We start from the raw sequence: 27,244 nt of genomic DNA on the forward strand, positions 1-27,244 counted from the left end.
AATATATACGTTGCACTTTTTTCTCCACTTATTTGACAATTTTAGTTACTTTAGATTAATTTAGATTAATATAAAACATACATGATGAACTCATGAATATAATGTAGGTTAAGCTTGCCAGCAGCACATGCATAAAGTAATTAAAATAAATCAGCCCACACCTGAGACATTAAAGAGATGAACACATGCATGAATATCTAATAATTACGATCAAATCATATGATTGTATATTATATTAAAACTGGATATTTCTATGCCAACTACAACAAAAAAATACATCGCATGGATGCACCTGGGACGTATTCCTCAGTGATGTATCCTGAGGGTTAACGGGGTTTCGGGTCTCTCAACATCATACCCCTCACTCAGGCGACCCAGCCGGGGTTGATCAAATCCCGACTCCGTTTCTCCGGAACTACTCTGCCGGGACTGTGAGAACCAAATTACTGGCACGTGGAAGGACTAGGCTCTGTGGGTTGACTCCTGTCCGTCCGGGCCCCTCCTACATCTCACCAGGTCCACTCCTGCTCTCACCAGGCCCAGGACCTGTGCGTTGCACCAGACTCCCAGCACCTGGCACTCCATTCAGGAGTGGTGGATTATAATGGCCCTCCTAAAGGCCTCACGAGGGTTTGTTGGGCTTCCTCCCAGCCTGTGTCTTCCTCACGGAGGACACAGGCTGGGGCACTAACCCATACTGCTCACCCGGGTGCCGTCTACATTCCGGCTGTCGCCCGTCTCTCCGGTGGTCACCAGACTATAACCGGTTGTCACATAGTCTATTCCTATGAGTCACTATAAATAGAATAACTATAACTAAACAATATTATAGTAAGTACTTTTGGTAAAATAAAGGCACTGAATTGCACTACTGTACAGTATACTGTAAAGAGCCATTCACACTGAGACTCTTAAGACACATAGGCCTACCAGGTAGGTCCATACCAAATAATACATTAAAAACTTTTATATCTAAAAAGATATTTCTTCCATATCCCATTTTTTTTTAATTTCACAAATGCAATTGTACAAGTCATTTACGTATATGTTTGTGCATAGCATTGAAGCCCATGTTCTCAGGCCTCTGATTCAGAGACTTTCACTGCCTCTCAGCTCTTCTTCTTGTCTTTTGAGTCTTTGGCGGTCTCTGACTTTAGGCTTAGCATCCTCATCACTTTCATAAGCTTGAACTTCCCCTTGGACTTCTTTAGTTCTTTTAGGCCCTCTTTCTGGAAGTCTTAAGCAGAACATGTGGAAAACAGAACATGTCACCAACAGTGTACAGATAAATGGACCAAGCAGAGTTTGGGACAGCAGTTTAACCCATTCTGACCTGAGATCAGATTCTATAAATGTCTTCTACATCCTGACAGTTTTCTGAAAAAGCTATGTTTCTATGTCAGTCGTTCTTCGATTTTTCAAAAATAGCAGACCTACAAGCTCGTAGCGCGCCACTCGGTGGCGCGCTATGAGCTTGTAGATCTGCTATTTTTCAATAGCTAAAGCATGACATGATGCTAACACCAGAGAGTGCCTACAATGAGGAAACATGAAATTGGGCCATTCTCTAAAGGAGAAATAACTACAAAAATATTATTTTCCTCACCTTTCCGCTTCATCATGGCTTCGAACAACAGATCTTCCTCCCTTTCGCTGGAAATGTAAACAAAAGAAGATATGAGTCACATTTTTCTTTTCTTTTTTTAAATCACATGAACCCTGTTGTCTGGAGTCCCCCAAGGCTCTATAGTTGGGTCTGCTCCTTTTCCCAACGAGTCGGAACAGCGATGTGCTGTGAGCTTGTAGATCAGCTGATTTCATCAAACGCTCGCCACAGAAACAGGGACGCTAGCGTAGGTTTCAAAGTGGTTCAATCCAGTGTTGTTTTTGGCAGAAATTTTCTATTTTAGTTTTAATTTTAGTCATAGTCTCTTGAATAGTTTCCATTTAGTTTTAGTCACATTTTAGTCACCCGGAATGTTTTAGTGTTTTTGTCTAGTTTTAGTCGACTAAATGTCATAAGATTTTAGTCGACTAAATCTACAGTTGATTTAGTCGACTAAAATGTATTTTGGTGGGCCTTGATGCAATCGTAATGACTGTTTTTACACTTGCTGAAAATAGCCGATCTACAAGCTCACAACGCGTCGCAGTGCGACACGTTGTGAGCTTGTAGATCTGCTATTTTCAGCATGCAACCAAGTGTAAAATTACTTATACTGGATCTCTTGTCCACTCGTCCCTTCCTAGCATTTTAGTCTAGTTTTTATGAAATTACGAAATTGTCAATATATTTAGTCTTAGTTTTAGTCACCATAGCTTAGTTTTCATTTAGTTTCCATTTACTTTTTTGTCAGTGGAAAAAGGTAGTCGACGGACATTTTTCGTCTTTTAGTCGACAAAAACAACACTGGTTCAATCAATCGTCATGGGAATAAACCAAATGGAGCCGATCGGCGAGCACCTTTGTCTGTCCTGATCCAAGCTGCTGATGATGTGGTTTCTCTGTTCGATGATGGTGACCAGTTCATCCATCAGGTTCTGCTCTCTGCCGCGATCCTCCTGAGTCCAGTCACTCTCTGTGAAGTACAGTACTGGGTCACATACTGTACACAATAACCTCCTGACTCCACAGTCACTCTCTGTGAAGTACATGCACTGATGTGTCACATACACAATAACCACACATTATGTACCACAACCGTACATCATCTACCATAATATAGCAAGCGTTCACCTTACAGTATTTGTTGCTGTCGGGGGCGGAAACCACCTAACTCCATTTAGGAGGCTTTTGAGATATTGTTTTATTCTTTTTGAACACCCTTGTGTGTTGATTAAAAAAAATATTGAACCAATGAAAAGTAGCAAAAAAGCTATATATACTCCTGCACATCCAAACAGAATGTGGGAGGTGCAAGTCTAGCTATAGCAGGCATAGACTTCAAAAAGGAGAAATAAAACCTCCAAGGAAAGGGACTGCACACTCCAGGGAATAGAGACGGGCAACTTACTGCATCATCAACATATTAATTAGCACCACGCAGTTTTTTTTGCTGTGAGCTTCGTCAGGTGCTATAGCTTTGTCAGGTGCTATATAGCTTCCTCGGAAGGTTTATTTCCCTTTTTTGAAATATATATATATAGATAATTCTCTCCGTCTTCTGAAAAAAAATGAACATTTGAGTTAGGTGGTGTCTTCCCGACAGCAGAGAGATATGACATATACTCACCGGGTTTGTTGAGGAGACATCGGAGTCCATACTCTACATCTGACTGTCTTACTTCTAAGTGTTGTTGCTTTGAACTGGGGGGGGGGGGATGACAACATGGACATACGTCAGAACGGACTTATACGTTATAACATCACTCACAATAGGTACTATATATATATATAGTAGAATGTTGGAGTTGTAGAGCTACCTAGCAACCTAGCAAACGAAGCAAATTCTACCAAGACATCAGCCCTCATACGTACGGTACTTAATTTTGGGAAAGTCAAATAGTTGTATTCATGTTATCTTACCCTTGACAGAAGTTATGTATAGTGCAATCAAGAATCAATAGGTCACCAATATCACAGAGGACTACAGGGACACTCCGCCAGTGGGCCAAATATGCAGAAAAAGGTGTGTACCTACCAGATAGGACTCATTTATTATTACATTACATATATAACAGAATCTGCTTTGTTCACTTTTAGTCAAGTGTGTATCATAAAAGTGTGATTTTGAGACCCGTTCCAGTCTGAGATCTGAGAAACCTGTGAATGTTTCCTTTCTTAAATTAGGATTAAAGGTCCCCACACACCGAGCGCGTTTTTCGGATTTCTTGCGGCGTTTCTCCATCGGGGTTTTCCGAAAAACGAGTCCAGTGTGCAACCACCTTAACCCATTTTGGTGTTAGCATTATGTTATGCTTTAGCTATTGAAAAATAGCAGATCTACAAGCTCATAGCGCGCCACCGAGTGGCTCGCTACGAGCTTGTAGGTCTGCTATTTTTGAAAAATTGAAGAACCACTGACATAGAAACATAGCTTTTTCAGAAAACTGTCAGGATGTAGAAGACATTTTTAGAATCTGATCTCAGGTCTAAATGGAAAACTGTCAGGATGTAGAAGACATTTATAGAATCTGATCTCAGGTCAGAATAGGTTAAGGGTACTGAAATTATGATAGTGCAGGACAGCGATGGCATAATACTGTACATGTTTTACTGGCAACAATATCAATACCAATGATATTAATATCAATACCAATCAATACCAATATCAATACCACTCACAGATAAACCAGCTCCGTGTCTCTGCGCACCAGCACATTTTTCTCACGGACAAGAGTCAGCCAGTCAATGAGCATCTTCTCCTCATCTTCATCTAAAGTGAACGACAGAACGAGTAAAAAAACAAACAGAAATAGAATAACAAAATTGGTATTTCAAAAATGCTTGCCAAAAATAACTGATTAGATGTGATGTGTTGTTAGCTTGAAAACGTTTTTTTTTCTTCAATTTGTACAGAACAGTATATTGAATGTTGCAGTGTGTCGTTTGTTGCTGCATGTGACTGGTGACCGTGTGGTAAATTCCTGCCACCGGATAATCTGTTACAATTTAGTCTGAGACAGATTAGTGGAGGACACGGACAAGGAGAAGACAAATAGGATCTCCTTAACCCATTCTGGGCGGGAACCCCTTTTGGTGTTTTAAGCATTATGTTATAGGTACTTTAGCTATTGGAAAATAGCAGATCTACAAGCTCATAGCGCGGCACCGAATATCTACTACTTTTGAAAAATCTTGAAAATGTGGCGCAAATCTTTGAATATATATTTTTTCAGAGCGAACGTTTTGAACTCAAATCTTTGCTTCTGGGCGGGGGTCCCTGTAAAAAAGTATTTTCAGATGGGGGGGTCGGCAGCCAATTACATATATTTCTGGGGGTCCTTGACAGGAAAATGTTTGAGAACGACTGACATGGAAACATGAGGTTTTTCAGAAAACTGTCATGATTTAGAAGACATTTTGTAGAACTGAGAGCTCAGGTCTAAATGGGTTTTAAATGACCTTTCGGGCAGTTTCTCAGCCTTTTCTCCAGTTCCATTCCTTTCAGATCCAGCGTCTCCACCTGTTTGTCCAGTTGTCCCATCTCTACCTCCAGGTCCTCCACAGGAGCAACAGAGTCTGTCTGCACCTACAGTATAGGGAATCTTCAATATTACAATAATAACTGATATATACTTTATATCATTTATGTTTATAATATCATTATAATGAGAATAATTATCTGCATTAACGCCGCTATAAGGAATATTATGTAAATTGTTTTTTAAATTATTATTCAGACAGCCATCAATGGGTAAATTGCTCCCATGCTTTTGACATAATATAGCTGATAGCATTACATATAATAATACACACAATTAAGTATTAGTTAAGCATTAGTAAATAATTAATTCATCATGGATTTCTCATTTGTAAAGCATAAGGCGAGTATCACAGATTAAAATGTTTATGGTCCCCAGGATTGTAAACAAGGTGGTCCCCAAATATCTAGTTTTAACTTTTGACCGTTTAGTTAGTGAGGACAGTACTGGGTTATTCCACCAGAGGGCGCTCCACACATATAAAGAGTTGACTTGTAACAGCCAGGATAGTTTTACACAGTGGTGGAAAGTAACCAAGTACATTTATTTATAAGTACTCTACTTTTTGAGGTATTTGTACCAGTTTGACATGCATTAGTCTACGGACCCCCATTTAATGGCATTTCTATCTCTGGGACCTCCAAATGTATATTGTAAAATCAATGTTAATTTAACAAATGGACCCTGATGGGTCCATTTGTACACTCTCAGAGTTCCAGACCCATAAGGGTCCATTTGGTTCCATTTGTACACTCTCAGAGTTCCAGACCCATAAGGGTCCATTTGGTTCCATTTGTACACTCTCAGAGTTCCAGACCCATAAGGGTCCATTTGGTTCCATTTGTACACTCTCAGAGTTCCAGACCCATAAGGGTCCATTTGGTTCCATTTGTACACTCTCAGAGTTCCAGACCCATAAGGGTCCATTTGGTTCCATTTGTACACTCTCAGAGTTCCAGACCCATAAGGGTCCATTTGGTTCCATTTGTACACTCTCAGAGTTCCAGACCCATAAGGGTCCATTTGGTTCCATTTGTACACTCTCAGAGTTCCAGACCCATAAGGGTCCATTTGGTTCCATTTGTACACTCTCAGAGTTACAGACCCCATAAGGGTCCATTTGGTTCCATTTGTACACTCTCAGAGTTACAGACCCATAAGGGTCCATTTGGTTCCAAACTATCATATAGCTGGGGACCTCCTGGAACTCCCTCAAGGACCCCTGGGGGTCCCCAGACCCCACTTTGGGAACCCCTGATCTAGCATGTTGACAATTTGACAGATATGTACCAGTGGTCAGTCATCATGTACTGTAACTGTACACGCATTTTGTCAATAAAAGCATCCATCAATAAATAAATAGATGTAATTACAGTTAATGGTCAATAAGACTAACCTTCCTCTTGATAAGGGGGAACCCATATCCAGGGGCAGTAGACCGTTTAGGGGGTGGGGTGCCGGTCTGGAAAGTCTTAGATTTAGGCATACTGGGTTTTCGGTCAAAAGGGTTCTCTTTGCAGGCCTGTCGAAAACAGTAAGAAAACAGACAATAGAAAGCAATTTCATGTATTTACTGACTTATACACAAACCAAGGGGATCATCCCTATGTTCCCCAGGTTCTATGTTCCCCAAAGGAAAGGAAAGGTACTATGTTTAACCAGGGTAATTGGACTAAGCTCAAGAACTTGTTTACAGCCAGGCCCTGCTCATAGAACATTTCATGGTAGGGGTTCAATGCCTTGTCCAAGGGCACTTCAGCGGTGGTAATTTTAACGTGCCGGTCCGGGGATACGAACTAGCGACCTTCCGATATCAAGACCGCTCCGCAAACCGTTCGGCCACCGCTGCCTCAATCATCCCTATGTTCCCCAGGTTCTATGTTCCACACTCACCCGGCCCCCCAAAGAACATAGAACCTGGGGAACATAGGTACGCTCCCAAACCACTCTTGGTTTGGGATGACAAGATGGAGCATCAATTTCTCGGTTAAAATGATTGCAATATAATTGGCTGATGAGGGTGTAATGTATATCAGATGTGTGTATCAGATGTGGAGATGACAAAAGGTACACTGTTCCATTGTTTGTGGCCATGCCCGAGAGTGAAAGAGACAGTTCTGGGAAGAGGTAAGGAGGGAGATCTTAGGTCTAGATTAGGTCTTTACTCTTTACCCAACTGGCCATAAAATAAAGAGTAGCGAACAAAGATGTTTAGATTTATGTTTATTACAAGCAAAAAGGGCTTTTATAAAGTTTTCATGGAAAAAGATAAGACAAACCGAGAATTGCCCAGTGGTTAAAGGAGTTAACTATATGCCTTCCTTCGGAGGAAGAAAATCACTTATACACATCCCGAGTAGAAAAGAATTGTGCTATTTTATCATGAACATTAGTGAGGAGTACCAATTATATGAAGAAGATAGGTTTCTTTATTTATTTAGAAAATGTTACAACCTTACATTAATGAATGCGTCACAATAAAATTCACGGCCGCATATATCGGTATCGGAAATTAGGAGTTGAACAATATCGGACATCTCATTTTAAGTGATTGTATTGTCTGATTTTGTGTTGTCATGTATTGTTTTGTTGTACTGTTTGTGGGAGGGAAAAAAAGAAAATGCAATAAATATATTGATTTAAAAAAAAGAAAAGGAAACGAGAGATGACAACATTGCTAGTGGCATTTGGAAACCTGCTCAACCTGATATGTTTGCATAGCATGTGTATTCTGTATTCAGTAGTTCTAGAAAGTTATGGTAAATGAGTGTGTCATTCATATTCAGCCTTATGATTTTGTTCAAACAAATACCATCATTCTGGCTGGTATTTGTTGTTTTGTACAGTATATACAGCTTGGCTCTATCTGACACAAGCCTGAACACGCTTCTTTTTTTCTCCCTCCTTATTTGTTGTTGCTTTTTACCTCTTTTTCTCCCCGATTTAGATTTAGTCGTTATGCGAATTAAATCCTACCCCCCCCCCCCACACACACACACACACACACACACACACACACACACACACACACACACACGCCTGCCAGTGAGGCGCCACAGAGAGGACGTACTTAACTAGAGCCTCCATCCTACTTGTTTGTTTGTCTTATGTCTTAACTAGAGCCTCCATCCTACTTGTTTGTTTGTCTTACGTCTTACTGCATGCAACGCTAGCGCCGCTATTCCAAAGCCCCCTCGCTCGTTCCAGTACATTTTTAAACAAATTTCAGCAATGGGATCATCATTTTTGTATGGTGGACAGATCTTGTCGAGCTGGTCATTTTGAAAGTAGCTCTCAAGTTAAAAGAAAAGTGTGGGGCCCCCTGCTATAGAGTATAATATGATCCTTGCGTTTAGGATCGCCATGCGTGTTAAATGTATTCTCATGAAACAAAGTCTCTCTGACACGTTTGCCTCAACATCCTGATGGATCCACAATTCCTTGACATGAGTAACTTTGAGAGTTCTTGCCAACGGTTAGACTACCGTATATATATATTTATTATATAGTGCAGTGGTTCCCAAAGTGGGGTCCAGGGACCCCTAGGGGTCCTTGAGGGAGTTCCAGGGGGTCCCCAGCTAAATGATAGTTTGTAACCAAAATGGACCCTTTATGGGTCTGTAACTCTGAGAGTGTACAAATGGGAACGAAATGGACCCGTTAGTACACTCTCAGAGTTAAATTAACATTGATTTTACAATATAAATTGGGGTCTTTAATGTCATTAAATGGGGGTCCGTAGCCTGCTGCATATCAAACTGGGGGTCCTTGAAATTAAAATGGTTGAAAATCACTGCTAGGGCCGTAAACGTTCTTCTTCTCTCATGGGGGTCCCTGTATGGCATATCTCTTCAAATTAGGGGTCTGCGGGCTAATTAGTGTCAATTTGGGGGTCCTTGCCATGAAAAAGTTTGGGAACCCTACCAGGGCCCAGGAAATGATTCTCCGTTCATTTTCATCATAGACATTTCAAAAAGTATTTATTTAAAGACGTTTACGCCGCGGACGAAGCCAACTCTTGTCGTGACAAATCATGATAACAAACACCATTTTTTGGGCCGAACAAACAATTAGAAAGAAGAAAAAAAACACTTTTTTGTTGTTTTTCTTCTTTGTAATTATTTGTTTGGTCCAAAATATTGTGTTTGTTGTCATGAGTTGTCACGACTCGAGTTGGCTTTGTCCGCGGCGTAACCGTCTTTAAATAAATACCTTTTGAAATGTCTATGGGGGAAAAAGCATTGGGAATCATTTCCTGGGCCTGGCGTCGTCATGAAAGGGGGCGGGACTGCGACGCTCTATAGAGTGTAACATAAAGAGGCTCATCGTACCTTACTTGCTTCTGGTAGGCCGTCGTTGGACGTAGAAGGACTCTGGGGGAGGCTGGAGAAGATAGCTGGCACAGACACACTCTTTGTTAGAGGTAGTAGAGTCTTGGCTGCATCTGATTCTCCTGCAACAACACCACTCAAGGCTCCAGCCAGGTCAGGAACCTCTAGTCCACCTAATCCACCTTTCCCGGCGAGTTCTCCCAAACCACCAGACGCTGCAGCCAGGTCTCTGAGTCCAAGTGCACCCATGCCATTTTCTCCACCTAGATCTGGTATCCCGAGTCTGCCGGCTGCATCCGAAAGATCTGGTACTTCGAAGGGATTCCCTGCTCCAGCCAAATCGGGGGCTCCTATTGCCATGTCAGGAATACCTACATTTCCATTAAAGGCTCCAGCTGGGAAATCTACCCCACAGACATCAGACAAATGAGCTACCCCTGCTAAGCTAGGAACCCCACTAACTACCCCTGCTAAGCTAGGAACCCCACTAAAGACCCCTGCTAAGCTAGGAACCCCACTAACTACCCCTGCTAAGCTAGGAACCCCACTAACTACCCCTGCTAAGCTAGGAACCCCACTAACTGCCCCTGCTAAGATAGGAACCCCACTAACTGCCCCTGCTAGGTCAGATACCCCAAGTTTGTTACTTAACCCTCCGAGGTCTGGAACCTCGACTCCACCAGTAACCTCTTCGAAGTCAGGTTCAAAACCAACTGCCGCTCCTAAACAATGACCTGCTCCTTTCTTCCACTCCGGCATTCCAGGTCCACTGGCTACGCCTTCAGACTCAGGATCGCCACTAACGGTGCCCGAAAAATGAAATACTCCCGGCGTAACTTCAGTGCTCGATACAGTATTTGCAGCTGGCGGCGCGTTAGCATTATCAGCAGTTCTGCCAATACCGGACGGACTAGAGGAACCCGTGGGTTCATCCCTCTGAGTGGAGTCTGAAGCGGGTGCAGGTTGGGTTTGGGTACCTTCGGAACCTTGTCTCTCGGGTGGAATGGGCTTTTCAGCGGATACTGGTTTTCGGTCAGATCTAGACGTTGTGTTATCTGCGTCACTCGAGCCCACCGGAGCCGGAGCGTCAGGCGAGTCATTTTGCTGATCATCATCAGCGTTGATCGATGAGGGTTTAGTTTGGCGTGGCTCTCCAAACGGATTGCGAGGAGGAACCCGTGGCTTGAACCAGGACACGGGAGGGGTCACAGGGGCCGGGGCAGGGGGCAGCTGTGTCCACGGGCCTGGGTGGACCAGAGTCATCCATGGATGGATACTTTTGGGTTTACGGCTAGAGGGAGAAAAACAAATGTATAAATTAGGCAAACTTGGGCTGAAAGGAGTGATTAACCTGGGTGGGAACCCCTTTTGGTGTTTTAAGAATGATGTTATACTTTATCTATTGAAAAATAGCAGATCTACAAGCTCATATAATAATGTTATATAACGTTTTTAACTCAAATCTTCTGGGGGGTCCCTGGAACAACATATTTTCAGATGGGGGTCGACGGCCAAATACAGATAATTCTGACAGTCCTTGACATGAAATAGTTTGAGCACCACTGACATAGAAACATGAGATTTTTCAGAAAACTGTCAGGATTTAGAAGACATTTATGGAATCGTCCTAAGAAACAATGGACAACATTGTGGTTGATGCCTAAAATAATTTCACACTGACAAACATACGTACGTACGTGTGAGAGGTGCTGGACGGGGCATCACTAATGCTGGACGAGTTGCCTACTCAAAAGAATATAGATTAGATTTAGAATAAAACAAAAGCATGGTTTAAACAATTCTTACAGTCCTTTTCAAGAAAGAGATAAAATAGCCATGAGCATGTCATCATCAACATAATATACTAATACTTTATATGCACAGTAAACACAGCATATACTGTACATTTCAAATTGGCTTTTGAAAAATCGTGAAAATGTAGTGCAAATCTTCGAATATATATTGTTTCAGAGCGAGCGTTTTCAACTCAAATCTTTGTCCCTGGAACAACATATTTTCAGATGGGGGTCGGCGGCCAATTACATATATTTTTTGGGGTCCTTGACATGAAATATTGAGAACCACCGATATAGAAACAGACAATTGTCATGATTTAGAAGACATTTTTGTTAAATTTCGACGTCAGTCCTACGTAAATGGATTAATATTCACCTGCAGCAGAAGAGCTGTTCATTCTTTGCCGTATTTTAGTCCTGGGTGCAGGAACAGGAGGCGTAGAGGCCATTTATCATGTTACTCGCTGCATGAAAAGCCCTGCTACCACTTCCTTCTGAAAGTACGTGGTATACACTTTGGGTTCTTTTTTGTTGTTCTTGTTGCTTCTTCTTCTTCCTGCAAGTCAACGTCTTGTTTGTGTGGGTCCAGCTTTCCCCCAGCTCCTTCAACTCCTATGTTTATGTGGAGCTGGAGCCTTCACCTTGTCTCATGACCCAGTATAGCCCAGTCTAGTATAGCCCTTCACCTTGTCTCATGAGTTATGACCCAGTATAGCCCAGTCTAGTATAGCCTTCACTTTGTCTCATGACCCAGTATAGCCCAGTCTTGATTTTCTCTCTCACGTCTCAGCTCCTGTCCTGCTTTGTGTTGCTCTCCCCTCTCTCCGTCTCTGCTCTGTTACAAACCACTGTGTCCCGTGGCCCTCTTTTACCAGTGGAATGAGAGAGACGACAGTCCCTGCCTCACACTCAGAAGATCCAATTTGCTGACAGGGGCCAGTGGGGGTCCTTTTCACTGTCTGTTACTGACCGTCAGTGTCCGTCACTGACTCAGAATCATTCCCCTGTTTATAAGACCCTTGTATAATTGGCTGCTCCTGCATTATCCACATCTGAAAACAAGAATGAAATATGTCAATAGGGAGTCAGGGAGGCATCCGTAATTTTTTACATATTAATGAAATACAGAATTAATACAAAAGACCGATTTTTTTCTCAAACTTTGCTCTTTCTCTAACTTCCCTCCCCTCTTCTTCCCTTTCTTGAATTTCTTGGAAAAATGTCACGATGGGAACTATTAACCTGGGTTCCAGCCTGATTCGCTGCGGAACGCAGCAAATGACATTAGAGTTACCAATGAGTTACTTACCGGTACATTATTTACCCATAATGTCGGCTACAGTAGCCTACAGTCTGTTAGAATAGAGCTTTTACATTTCTTCCCAAAATAGAATTTTCATGGAAAGAAATCCTTCATTATATAGCGTTGGCTTCCATGTGTAATATGTTACCTGAAGAAGCTGCGGAGATAGACTCCCCTCTCTACAGTGTCGATTGTGTCGACTAAAACCACGACGAAAAGCGTTCAACTACCTTTTTTTCACTGAAGAAAACGAAATGAAAACGAAATAAGAACTATAAGCTATGATGACTAAAGATATGACTAATTACAATTGACAATTTTGTCAACAAATAAAGTAATTTTATGTTTCTCTGAAAATAGCACATCTACAAGCTCACATGTGAGTTTGTAGTTCGGCTATTTCCAGAGTGCAACCAAGTGTAAAATCAGGCATTACGAAAACCACCAAGGCCTGCCATAACCCATTTCAGTCACACTTACACTAAAGCATTTTAAGATGACTAAAATATGACTATAAAGTCAATGACATTTTCGTCAAAAGACTATATGACTAAAATCTAATCAAAAATGTACTGTCAAAATCAACACTATACCTCTCTATCAAAATGTCTCTGGACCCGGTGGGAATGCTCCCAAATACAAGACAGACGCTGGATATGAGAGGGGATGTCCTCCACGCTGAAAAACAGAACATAAAACAGGGACTGAAAGGTGATTCACCAGCTGGGGGCCCCAGGCTGGGGCTGGGATGCTCAGGGACTTGCACACATAGACATCAAAGGGGGCTTCAGCCCCTGCTGCCCTTTTACCCCCCGTTCTGTAAAACAATTAACCCTCTAAGACCCAGCGTTGCTTTTTAGCAACAATCTTATTTAATTTAATTACTAATTCTTTTTTTTTTTCTGTTCTTTTTTCACCTAAACGTCAGTGATGTTCATTGCAATGCCATTTCAATGCCATTGGTCATGATATTTGCATATAAATACCCCCCACAGAGGCTGAAATTCACACAAATAAAAAATGTCTGGACTCTGTGCAATTTTGAACATTTTTTAACCTAAGACTTTTGACCTTTACCCTAATAAAAGTAGGTAAAATAATTGTAATATATGTTTTTTTGTGATCATTAGAATGTCTAGAACATGTTTTATTAATTATTGTGAAAGATATCCCCAAAATGTAAATTATTAATTTATTATATTATTATATAATTATTATACATTTTTCATCAAACTTTATTTTTTTATTTTTTTTAACATATTTTTTAGTCTTAGTCCTAGTAGTACAAAGTAGTAGTAATAGTCCAGGCAATCTAGCCCATTTTAGACCCAAAAAACAGACTAATTAAAATAGTTTTTTTTTCAACAGATATCATTTCTATGAGGTGTCTAGAATAACATACTAAAAGTCCTAAGAAATCCTAGATGCGGAAATATGTTTAATTCTCATCAATTCAAGATGTGTGATAATACCTCGAGAAAACTAAACACCCTAATGGGCTTTTTTTTTTCTTTTGTTCTATCACAATGAAACTTTCCACAATGAATCTTAACCTGAAAACTAAACTCTTTTGCATTATAAGTTTCTCTGAAACTTAATTTGAATATGCAAATTAGCTTAATATATATTGAATATGCCCACATTTGCATATCACGAAAATTACTTTTCCCCAAAATGTATAATATTTACATTGTTGTTTGTTAATGATATCAAACACACTGATCAGACTTTCATGAACCATTTCATAAAAATATTGTGACTTCATATAATAACATCAAAAACATGTATGACAAATGCATAAATCCGTCAAATCTTCCTCCAACCATCCTACTGCTAATGGTTGATGGCAATGCTGCTTTTGGACTGGCCTCTAACCTGAAACCTGCCGGGCTTGGTTGTACCTACCGGGGGCATAACCCCCACCGGTATAGTCCTCAGGGTCACAGAGGCACACAAGCCTCACCACCACGACAAGGTAGCAACAACAGGGGAGGTTCCCCTGCTAACGTGGCCCAGGAAAGAGAAGTCTGGAACTCTATGCAACCCGACTTCGGATGAGCGGATGAAGATGAATGGATGGATGAATTTGCAAAACATTAAAGGGATTGTGTCATTGTGACATTAAAAATAAATGAATTAATGTCACATGTGAAACCTTTAAGGAGTAGGAAAGACACAACATAATTGTAGCGACAGCTGTGTGATGGAGTCTACCTGGAGGAGACAGAGCTGTGTGATGGAGTCTACCTGGAGGAGACAGAGCTGTGTGATGGAGTCTACCTGGAGGTGACAGAGCTGTGTGATGGAGTCTACCTGGAGGAGACAGAGCTGTGTGATGGAGTCTACCTGGAGGAGACAGAGCTGTGTGATGGAGTCTACCTGGAGGAGACAGAGCTGTGTGATGGAGTCTACCTGGAGGAGACAGAGCTGTGTGATGGAGTCTACCTGGAGGTGACAGAGCTGTGTGATGGAGTCTACGTGGAGGTGGGAGAGCTGTGTGATGGAGTCTACCTGGAGGTGAAAGAGCTGTGTGATGGAGTCTACCTGGAGGTGGGAGAGCTGTGTGATGGAGTCTACCTGGAGGTGGGAGAGCTGTGTGATGGAGTCTACCTGGAGGTGACAGAGCTGTGTAATGGAGTCTACCTGGAGGTGACAGAGCTGTGTGATGGAGTCTACCTGGAGGTGGGAGATGTGTGATGGAGTCTACCTGGAGGTGGGAGATGGCCTGCAACAGCTTCAGGTGCGTCTGCAGAGTACAGGAACAAGAAGACTGGGATGGACTGAGACACTGCTGCAGCCAGGGGATGTCCTCCCAGAGGTAGGTCACCTGGCCTCTGTGACCCTGAGGACTATACCGGTGGGGGTTATGCCCCCAGTAGGTACAACCAAGCCCGGCAGGTTTCAGGTTAGAGGCCAGTCCAAAAGCAGCATTGCCATCAACCATTAGCAGTAGGATGGTTGGAGGAAGATTTGACGGATTTATACATTTGTCATACATATGAATGGTGTTTTTGATGTTATTCTATGAAGTCACAATATTTCGATGAAATGGTTCATGAAAGTCTGATCAGTGTGTTTGATATCATTAACAAACAACAATGTAAATATTATACATTTTGGGGAAAAGTAATTTCCGTGATATGCAAATGTGGGCATATTCAATATATATTAAGCTAATTTGCATATTCAAATTAAGTTTCAGAGAAACTTGTAATACAAAAAAGTTTAGTTTTCATGTTAAGATTCATTGTGGAAAGTTTCATTGTGATAGGACAAAAGAAAAAAAAAAAGCCCATTAGGGTGTTTAGTTTTCTCGAGGTATTAGCACACATCTTGAATCGATGAGAATTAAACATATTTCCGCATCTAGGATTTCTTAGGACTTTTAGTATGTTGTTCTAGACACCTCATAGAGATGATCTATGGTGAAAAAAATTCTATTTTAATTAGTCTGTCTGGAAATGCTACTTTGCCTGGACTATAAGGTTGAAATCTATTTTTTGCAAGTAGAAATTAATGCGGGTGTTAGAGGGTTAAACAACTGCCCTTTCCAGACCACGAATGCAGCATTTACTATGGGTGAAAGAAATGCAAATGCCACACTCCTTTCCATGCCATGCTGGAAAGTGAAAAGTGTATTTTTTTTTTCAAAGTCTCCTTAATAACGTGAACACAGTATTTTGCGTTACACCGCATCTAGGGAACGCTCTACCAACAGTCATTAAGACATGCAAATCCCTTGACTCCTTCAAAACCGCTCTCAAAGGGCACCTACGGACGGCTGCAATTCGAAAATGTATACGTTTCTTTTTCCTTTTTACCTCCTTTATGATGAAATCCTGTTCTGTTCTTTGACTATATAGTAGTGTCTATTTGTACGTCTCTAAATGTTTTGATGAATTGAACATGGTGGACCCTGTTGTAAACAAGTGTAATGCTTAATTGGGTCGTCCACTCACAGTTAACAGTCTTTGTATTGAGTTTGTGCTTGAAATGTACTGTAATTCTGCAAACTGTTAATAAATATTTCAATCAATCAATCAATCAATCAATCTTCTCCACTAGCTAAAGAGTGCTGGGTTGCGCCCCGGAAATAGCTGATCCACAAGCTCTCAACGCGTCGCAGCGCGACCCGTTGTGAGCTTGTAGATCTGCTATTTTTGTCCAAAAAGTGGCTCTCTTAACAGGATTTCAGCCCCTGCCCCTCTAACGCTCTCTGCACGTCCCTGGAGATGCCTGTCGTGTTGTGTTGGGGGAAAGGCAGGTGTGTGTCAGTGAGGACATTAGCATAACACATATGCAGTGTGTTTGTTAAATGAAGCCATTACCTTTAGGGGGATTCAAACTCATCATGAGGTGTTGCTCTCCTGGATGAGTTTCAGTGACACGTGACTCGGCCGCAAACTGGCAAGACTGGCTGCAAAGCAAAGACACACAAACTGTCAGTTTGGTTTAAAATTAAAGAAATGAAGGAAAATGTTTGTTTGGCAGAGGTGGAATCTTGTGGTTTGTATACATTTACAACGAGATAGTGTCAAAACACTATAGTTAAATGTAGACAGTGGAACAGAGACAGAGAGAGTCTGAGAGAGATGTTGCAAATGGTTTTATACCAAGTGCCAAGTGGATACAAAAACCTCCAACGTCAACTTCCAAAAGTATAAAGCTAACCTCTCCTATGGATGTATAACCATCTCTGACAGAAAATATTTTTTATAGTTTCACAAATCTCAATTGAGATAGTAGTAGGCATTGAGACATTTACCATTTACCATATGTATTGAGCCAGGGGTGTTGGTCTGTAGGGCCTACCATCTGGCTGAATAATGATGCATTTCTGTTCTGTTCTTTAACTATATAGAAATGTCTATTTGTACGTCTCTAAATGTTTTGATGAATTGAACATGGTGGACCCTCTTGTAAACAAGTGTAATGCTTAATTGGGTCGTCCACTCACAGTTAACAGTCTTTGTATTGAGTTTGTGCTTGAAATGTACTGTAATTCTGCAAACTGTTAATACATATTTCAATCAATCAATCAATAAATAGTGATTTTTGCTAAGGTATACAATAGAGTTAGAAAATATGTGATAGCATTGCACCACCAGTGGTAGCTTTATGAGTGCTATCATGCATTTTTATTTTATAACACTAGGCGAAAATTGCATATGGATCAATATGAATATTTATTGTTTTGTTCCATTTTTGCTTTGGCAATGTAAATGTAGAGAGAGAGAGAGAGAGAGAGAGAGAGAGAGAGAGAGAGAGAGAGAGAGATTAGGCTAGTGGATAACAGTTTATTATCCAGAATAGATACAGGTGTCCCACAGACAGCAGCTTGTTCGTTCACAATCTAGAGTCCAGACCTAAGGTCCAGAGACGACCTCTCGGACTCACTCTTTTCTATATAAATCACTGATAAAATGTACAAATAAAATAATGCATGAATGAATGAACGATCCATTAGAATCGCGAAACATTATTTCGTGATTCAAGATCTGCCAATGTTATTGTTAGCCATATGGCTTTACGGCTTCCCTGCCTGCCTGCAGCGGATAAAAGCTCAGATGTAGCGTCATCTTTAGTAGCTAGACTAAAACCACTAACCTGTAGGCCTATTGCATAAAAACAAACAACTGAATTCAGTGCCAGCAGGGTTTATTTTTCTAACGGTAGGCCTATAAATTACAAAGGCATTTTGTAGTCTCCTCGAGACCGTTTGGTTTCCTCGTACACGCGTTGAAGTTCTAGACAAACGTACGTTGTTCAAAATCAAAACAAACCACAACAAACCTCAGTTGAAACTTCCGCGCATTCGAGATAATATCCAACCTGCAATGGAACAGAGCATATAGCGGGACTTGGTGGTGGAGTTCTCCAGGGATTCTTCTTTTTTTAAGAGTACTTCTTCGCAATCAGAAGAAGAAGAGCGGAGACAGAAATGTCTTTAACAAAACCGTTAATACTTCACTGTACGTGTCCAATAGGTTTCACGTGAGCTGTAGTACACCATGTCTACCGCTTGAGGGAGACACGGGACCTAAACCTAGTTAAATTTAGCAGGTTTCTTGTTTCAAGCTATGGTTTCAAGTTGATTTCTCAGTCAGATGTGAGCAGACCAGTATAGTGGGAAAAAGTACTCATGTTTTACTTTTACTTAAGTAAAAGTATCAATACTGTCATGTAGAAATTCTCCATTACAAGTAAATGGACGGATTCAAAACTTACTAGAGTAAAAGTACAAAAGTATTGGTACCAATAAATGTACTTCGAAACTGCAATTCGAAACTGGCCCACCCCACCTCACCCCTTTTCCCCTCACTGTATATGTTTATTTTCCATTTTTACCTCCTTTATGATGAATTCCTGTTCTGTTCTTTGGCTATATAGAAGTGTCTATTTGTAGTCTTTAAATGTTTTGATGAATTGAACAAGGTGGACCCTGTTGTAAACAAGTGTAGGCCCCTAATGCTTTTTTGGGTCGTCCACTCAGTTAACAGTCTTTGTATTGAGTTTGTGCTTGAAATGTACTGTAATTCTGCAAACTGTTAATAAATATTTCAATCAATCAATCAAACTTAAAAGTACCAAAAGTAAAAGTATACTCATCATTACTCAATCATTGTGCAGAATGTCCCACTTCGAGTTTTCAAATGTATACAAATATTTTGAAAATAGCAGATCTAAAAGTTCACAATGCGCAGCGATGCACCGTGAGCTTGTAGATCAGCTATGTTCAAATGGTCAAAACAGCTAATCTACAAGCTCACAACATCACAGGTTGCAAAAGCCGGAGCTCAGAATTGTGCACATTTTGGACGCAAATGCAGCTACAATTTGATCTGTGCGTCTCACAAAATACATGTAGGAGTACCTGTGCGACTGTCCATAGTGTCTGTGGTGCATGTTGCGGTCCTTGCCATGAACATATTTCCCTACCATGCATTTGTACGAATACATTCATGTTATAGTGCTGTTTTTATTCATTAAAAACACACAAATATATAAGTTCTCACAAGGTAAGGACTAGGTAAGTAACAAAAATTCCAAAACCATGTCTTAAATTCCCCAGAAAAGTTTTATTACCCTTTTTTTTAAAGATACATTACATACATACATATATTTTCAGTGTCATGATCTCTGCTCTGGGCCCAAATGTACATAACTTGAACTGCCATTTTTCAGTATTTACAAAGCAGTCTTTTATATACTGTAGTTTTATTAGTAGTGCAGCGGAACATGACCGAGAGCCTGCCGTGGTGGAGGGAGTAGAACTCAGTGAGGCTAACATGCACCGCAGATTAAGACGCAATTTGACCCATTCTGAACGGGAACCCATTTTGGTGTTAGCATCATGTTATGCTTTAGCTATTGAAAAATAGCAGATCTACAAGCTCGTAGCGCGCCACCGAGTGGCGCGCTACGAGCATGTAGGTCTGCTATTTTTTTTAAATCGAAGAATGACTGACATTTTTAGAATCTGATCTCGGGTCAGAATGGGTTCATCAAACCAGTGTGTGTCCAGTGGAAACCTCGTATGAATCTGATCTCAGGTCGGAATGGGTTAAATTTGTGTGCGTTTCATTGGCCAGAACTCCAGGGTTAGAACTCTATGCCAATACATATTAATGACCAATAATTGCCAAAGACTCAAAGCTCAAATACGATAAAGGAAATGGTCCTTTTCCTCCACCTTTTGGACAAACATGCTGTGTGATTCTTTGTTGTCACATCTGATCTCATACAAGCTTCTCTATCTGGACTGTTCCTGTACGGGCAGTGTTGTTTTCGGCAGCAAATTTAGATTTTTGTTTTAGTCATTTAGTCTCTTGGGATAGTTTTCATTTAGTTTCAGTCACATTTTAGTCACCTGGAATGTTGTTCTAGTTCTAGTTTTAGTCGACTAAATGTCGTTAAGATTTTAGTCGACTGAATCTATGGCTGATTTAGCCGACTAAAATTTATTTTTGGCGGGCCTTCATGCCGTCGTAATGACTGTTCTTACACTTGCTGAAAATAGCCGATCGACAAGCTCACGTGTCGCGACGCGCTGTGAGCTTGTAGATCTGCTAGATTTTCAGCATGCAACCAAGTGTAAAATGACTTATACTGGTTAACTTCTCGTCCATTAGTCCCTTCCTAACAATTTAGTCTAGTTTTTATTTGTTGACGAAATTGTCAACATATTTAGTCTTATAGTTTTAGTCACCATAGCTTAGTTTTCATTTAGTTTTCGCCACCGAGTGGCGCGCTACGAGCTTGTAGGTCTGCTATTTTCGAAAAATCGAACGACTGACATAGAAACATAGCTTTTTCAGAAAACTGTCAGGATGTAGAAGACATTTTTTGAATCTGATCTCAGGTCAGAATGGGTTAATTTTAGCCGACGAATCAACACTGCTGTACAGGCAATCGTAGCTTGTAAACCAAGAAACCAAGACCAATCATTCATCCATCCATCCATCCATCCATCCATCCGTCCATCCATCCATCCATATGCACTGGATCTGATACCGGACATGAGACAAAGTGAAGCTGCATGAAGAGGCACATATGGCAGACCCAAACTGAAGTCTGATGGAACACAATAGAACATAAAGTTACCAAGCCGAGACGTCACAAAGAACCTAAAGTCAAACTGAAGTCTGATGGAACACAATAGAACATAAAGTTACCAAGCCGTAACGTCACAGAGAACCTAAAGTCAAACTGAACTCTGATGGAACACACTAGAACATAAAGTTACCAAGCCGTAACGTCACAGAGAGAACCTAAAGTCAAACTGAAGTCTGATGGAACACAATAGAACATAAAGTTACCAAGCCGTAACGTCACAGAGAGAACCTAAAGTCAAACTGAACTCTGATGGAACACAATAGAACATAAAGTTACCAAGCCGTAACGTCACAGAGAGAACCTAAAGTCAAACTGAAGTCTGATGGAACACAATAGAACATAAAGTTACCAAGCCGTAACGTCACAGAGAGAACCTAAAGTCAAACTGAAGTCTGATGGAACACAATAGAACATAAAGTTACCAAGCCGAGACGTCACAGAGAGAACCTAAAGTCAAACTGAACTCTGATGGAACACAATAGAACATAAAGTTACCAAGCCGTAACGTCACAGAGAGAAAAAAGGCACAGCAGCCACAGCCGGGCACGTCGGCGGCGTCGACAGCAGCACACACACACACGCAGTCCCAAGCCAGTACCTCCTCCAACATTCAGGTTTTATTTTTACCGGCAATCGCCGTTCTTGGGTCGACGTCGACGCAAGTAACCATCAGTACCAGTACACACACACGGACAGACCCGAAGCCCAGCACATCCAAACAGACCCAGTTGAGTGTGTATTTCAGCGCACAACATCGTCCACCGGTGACGATACTGGAAGAACGCTCCCCCGACGCAACTCGAGTCGTGCGGCCAAAAACCCTATATCACCAACGCATGCCACCCAACCCCGCCCCGGGCCACCTGTTGGTCCCGTTCGGACTCAACAGAGCCGAGGCGGCCAGAGAGACGACGGTGGTCCCGCCCCCGCCCGCCGTGCTGATAGCCGCCGCGCCGGAACGCCTGGGACAGCCGGAGGCGGGTCACCGGATCACCGTGGGCAGCCAGGGGGGCGTCAACCCCAACCCTCAGCCATTGGCTGAGCCTAATCAGGTCCCCCCCCCAGCCCCGCCCCCTAACCCCAACGCCAGGGTGCCTAATAATCCCCCCAATGCACCCCCAGCTGCGGCGCAGCCCGCAGCAATACACCACCACCCCCCGATCCGGCCCATTCTGAGACAGGCCAGTCTCATCCTGGCCCCGGCACCGCCCGTCCCTGCTCCGGCCCCCGCCCCCGTCCCTGCTCCCCCGGCCCCCGTCCCTGCTCCGGCCCCCGCCCCCGTCCCTGCTCCCCCGGCCCCCGCCCCCGTCCCTGCTCCCCCGGCCCCCAACCCAGAAGGGGCCCCGAACCCAGCCTCGCCCCCCGCAGCGTTTGGGATTCCCCCCTCCTCCTCCTCCTCCGGCCCCCCCAACAGACGATGTCCGGCCTGGTCCCTCGGTGCCTCGAGAGGGAAACAGGCCGGGATTATCCACCTCACATTAGAGCCTTGATACGGGACGTGTTGGATCTCTTCCCCGACGCCCAGGAGACCTACGTAGCGGACCTTGTCCAACAAAACAATGACATCAATATCGTGTGCAACGCACTGTTGGAGAACACCTATCCCAGGAGAGAGGCTGCAGTACCCGTTCCCACCAGCATCCTGCTGGAGTCTGGAGAACCACGGGCACCGGTGACGGAGGACCAGTTTGACTACAGCCGGCTGGGCGTGGTGGGAGCAGAGGCCCAGATGCAGGCCGCCGACCTGCTGATGGCCGACTTCAGGATGCTGAAGACTCAGGACCTCAAGTGGGCTCTCAATAACCTCAAGGGACATTATGCAATCACACGGAAGGCCTTATGTGAAGCGCTGAAGAAATGGAATGAATCGGACGACCCCTCAGGAAAGAGGCTGCTCCGCGTAGAACGTGGAAGCAGCATACATTTCCAGTTCGAGCACGGTTCTGTGAAATACGAGAGGAAGATGTTCTTCCTCTCGCAACACCGGCGGCACGTCAAGAGTTACGGCGTGCTGGAGGAGAGCGTTCAGAAGGAGCTGTCCGTCTACCAGCAGAAGACCAAGGAGGGGGCCGAGCACGAGGACTTCCTATTGGCTCTGCAGGTCAACGAGGACGAATACAAAAAGGACGGACAGCTGATCGAGCGTGGCTGCTGCTACGGAGAGTTCTCCTTCGAGAAGATGACCCAGGGTTCTGACGGTCATCTGTTCAGCAAGGAGTGCCTGGTCAAGTACGCCCAGGAGGCGGTCTTTGGCTCTGGACAGTCTGAGCTGAGCTGCATGGAGGGCGGCTGCACCTGTTCCTACCCGGTGTGCGAGCTGGAGAAGGTTCTGCCGGAGAACATCCTCCTGAAGTACTACGAGAGGCAGGCCGAGGAGGCCGTGGCCGCCACCTGTGGAGACGAGCTAGTGCGGTGTCCGTTCTGCAACTTTCCGGCCTTGTTGGACAAAGGCATGTCCCTGTTCAGCTGTCCCAACCCCGCATGCCGCAAGGAGAGCTGCAGGAAGTGCCACGTCCAGTGGAAGCAGCACGCGGGGAAGACGTGCCAGCAGGTCATGGAGATGGACGAGATCAAGATGAGGGTTCTCATTGAGGAGCGCATGACGGCGGCGCGCGTCCGTAAGTGCGTGAAGTGCGCCATGGGGCTGGTGAAGTCTGAGGGCTGCAACAGGAATGTCCTGCCGCTGCGGTAGCTTCATGTGCTACCTGTGCCGCGAGCCCATCAACGGCTACAACCACTTCTGCCAGCACGTGCGCTCGCCGGGCGCGCCCTGTCGCCACTGTCGCAAGTGTTCCCTCTGGTCGGACCCCACGGAAGATGATGAGCGAATCATTCAGGAGATCCAGAAAGAGGGCGAGGCAGAGCTCAACAAGAACAAGACCAGTCCAGAAAACTCAGGGAAGCGGGTCGGACCTCCTCCATCAGGCATTATGTTGCTATTGTTGGGAGTGATCATACACTCATACACACACACACACACACACACACACACACAAATTATGGGTGTGTATAGATATATATTTATTTATCCCCATACTAGACATTAAGGTGTCGTGTGTGTGTGTGTGTGTGTGTGTGCAGCATTCCTGGTTGAATTACCAGCTAAAATACACGTTTCCAATGCCGACACGTTTTGCCGATTTCTTCTTTTGTTTATATCCAAGCCTATTTTTTACCACAGAGTAAAAAAATAAAATACCAAAAGGCTTTTGTTCTCACTCACTTTCACAGTTTCATTTCAGATACATCGTTAGCGATTCTGTTCCATTATTTAAGTCTCTGACCGTTGCAATGTGACTGGGGTAGCTTTGGGCAGAATGGTGCCACAGCGTGTGTCCCTCCGGCAATGATGCATTTCCCCAGAAATCATTGGACACACGAGTGGTCACTCGACCACCATCTTTCTCCTGGTGGGTCTTCTTCTGTGACCTCACAGGTTCTTTTTCTACTCGTCTATAGGCGACTCTTGAACTGAATGTTTTGAGCGCTTGGAGGGGAGGGGAGGAGGGGGGGTTAATTACTGATTTATAAAGATATTTTTGAACAAAATAAACTACATTTGTTGGGTCTTTTTGTTTCTGTATACCTCTGCTTAGTTGACTGTGAGCAGTATGGTTTTGTAATAAACATTAATAAAAAAAAATCAGATCTACAAGCTCATAGCGCATATATATTTCCCTACCATGCATTTGTACGAATACATTCATGTTATAGTGCTGTTTTTATTCATTAAAAACACACAAATATATAAGTTAAAATGAACAGCAATTAAAGATATTTATGGGGGGGGCAATATCTCACAAGGTAAGGACTAGGTAAGTAACAAAAATTCCAAAACCATGTCTTAAATTCCCCAGAAAAGTTTTATTACCCTTTTTTTTAAAGATACATTACATACATACATATATTTTCAGTGTCATGATCTCTGCTCTGGGCCCAAATGTACATAACTTGAACTGCCATTTTTCAGTATTTACAAAGCAGTCTTTTATATACTGTAGTTTTATTAGTAGTGCAGCGGAACATGACCGAGAGCCTGCCGTGGTGGAGGGAGTAGAACTCAGTGAGGCTAACATGCACCGCAGATTAAGACGCAATTTGACCCATTCTGAACGGGAACCCATTTTGGTGTTAGCATCATGTTATGCTTTAGCTATTGAAAAATAGCAGATCTACAAGCTCATAGCGCGCCACCGAGTGGCGCGCTACGAGCTTGTAGGTCTGCTATTTTTGAAAAATCGAAGAATGACTGACATTTTTAGAATCTGATCTCGGGTCAGAATGGGTTCATCAAACCAGTGTGTGTCCAGTGGAAACTAAAGTTCTCAAACTCTGCCCGAACCCGACCAGGCCCGACCAAGCCCGGCCCGACCCGACGTTTTCGGGCCGGGCCGGGCCCAAAAATGATGCTAATTAGTCGGGCCGGGCCGAGCCTCGGGCTTGGTGATTTTCCGCAATTTTGTTATTTTTTCTTTATTTTTTTAAAAGAGTGTTATTATAATAAAAATAGCAATTTAGTGCCGTTTTTTTTCCTCTCTCTTTTTTTTCTGTCGGGCTTCGGGCTTAACATTATGGTAATTTTTAGGGTCGGTCCGAGCCTCGGGCCGACGCAGTTAGGGTAGGGTCGGGCCGGGCCACAATTTTTGGGCCCGTTGAGAACTTTAGTGGAAACCTCGTATGAATCTGATCTCAGGTCAGAATGGGTTAAATTTGTGTGCGTTTCATTGGCCAGAACTCCAGGGTTAGAACTCTATGCCAATACATATTAATGACCAATAATTGCCAAAGACTCAAAGCTCAAATACGATAAAGGAAATGGTCCTTTTCCTCAACCTTTTGGACAAACATGCTGTGTGATTCTTTGTTGTCACATCTGATCTCATACAAGCTTCTCTATCTGGACTGTTCCTGTACGGGCAGTGTTGTTTTCGGCAGCAAATTTAGATTTTTGTTTTAGTCATTTAGTCTCTTGGGATAGTTTTCATTTAGTTTCAGTCACATTTTAGTCACCTGGAATGTTGTTCTAGTTCTAGTTTTAGTCGACTAAATGTCGTTAAGATTTTAGTCGACTGAATCTATGGCTGATTTGGCGGGCCTTCATGCCGTCGTAATGACTGTTTTTACACTTGCTGAAAATAGCCGATCGACAAGCTCACGTGTCGCGACGCGCTGTGAGCTTGTAGATCTGCTAGAATTTCAGCATGCAACCAAGTGTAAAATGACTTTTACTGGTTAACTTCTCGTCCATTAGTCCCTTCCTAACAATTTAGTCTAGTTTTTATTTGTTGACGAAATTGTCAACATATTTAGTCTTATAGTTTTAGTCACCATAGCTTAGTTTTCATTTAGTTTCCATTTAGTTTTCGTCAGTGGAAAAAGGTAGTCGACGAACATTTTTCATCTTAACACCTTTTGGTGTTAGCGTCATGTCATGCTTTAGCTATTGAAAAACAGCAGATCTACAAGCTCATAGCGCGCCACCGAGTGGCGCGCTACGAGCTTGTAGGTCTGCTATTTTCGAAAAATCGAACGACTGACATAGAAACATAGCTTTTTCAGAAAACTGTCAGGATGTAGAAGACATTTTTAGAATCTGATCTCAGGTCAGAATGGGTTAATTTTAGCCGACGAATCAACACTGCTGTACAGGCAATCGTAGCTTGTAAACCAAGAAACCAAGACCAATCATCCAATCATCCATCCATCCATCCATCCATTCATCCGTCCATCCATCCATCCATCCATCCATGTTGCATGAAGAGGCACATATGGCAGACCCAAACTGAAGTCTGATGGAACACAATAGAACATAAAGTTACCAAGCCGTAACGTCACAGAGAACCTAAAGTCAAACTGAACTCTGATGGAACACAATAGAACATAAAGTTACCAAGCCGTAACGTCACAGAGAGAACCTAAAGTCAAACTGAACTCTGATGGAACACAATAGAACATAAAGTTACCAAGCCGTAACGTCACAGAGAGAACCTAAAGTCAAACTGAACTCTGATGGAACACAATAGAACATAAAGTTACCAAGCCGTAACGTCACA

General features: G+C 42.8%; 2 protein-coding genes and 1 pseudogene across 3 annotated transcripts in view; 2 read left to right on the forward strand and 1 right to left on the reverse strand.

The window, feature by feature from the left end:
• The window catches only part of LOC310869848 (histone H1-like), a gene marked incomplete at both ends in the record, with an annotated part of 720,118 nt that overhangs the window by 538,753 nt on the left and 154,121 nt on the right, over positions 1-27,244 (forward strand). The window lies entirely within an intron of this gene.
• Positions 1,110-11,773, reverse strand: LOC310869585 (uncharacterized protein; the record flags this gene model as incomplete). Its single annotated transcript, XM_083780400.1, has 11 exons — positions 11,649-11,773; positions 11,174-11,219; positions 10,454-10,767; positions 9,477-9,871; positions 6,542-6,667; positions 5,066-5,192; positions 4,286-4,376; positions 3,234-3,307; positions 2,465-2,579; positions 1,607-1,653; positions 1,110-1,237 (listed from the first exon to the last, which is right to left on the reverse strand). Exons 1-11 carry the CDS (start codon positions 11,719-11,721, stop codon positions 1,110-1,112), a joined length of 1,536 nt encoding a protein of 511 aa, XP_083636526.1. The 5' UTR covers positions 11,722-11,773.
• LOC310869586 (E3 ubiquitin-protein ligase RNF216-like) lies at positions 22,028-24,661 on the forward strand (annotated as a pseudogene). Its single transcript has 3 exons — positions 22,028-22,498; positions 22,530-24,116; positions 24,651-24,661. The product of its transcript is annotated as an E3 ubiquitin-protein ligase RNF216-like (transcript).

Source organism: Protomyctophum parallelum, assembly GCF_964188405.1.
Source record: "Protomyctophum parallelum genome assembly, chromosome: 13".
In the NCBI taxonomy this organism is placed as follows: domain Eukaryota; kingdom Metazoa; phylum Chordata; class Actinopteri; order Myctophiformes; family Myctophidae; genus Protomyctophum; species Protomyctophum parallelum.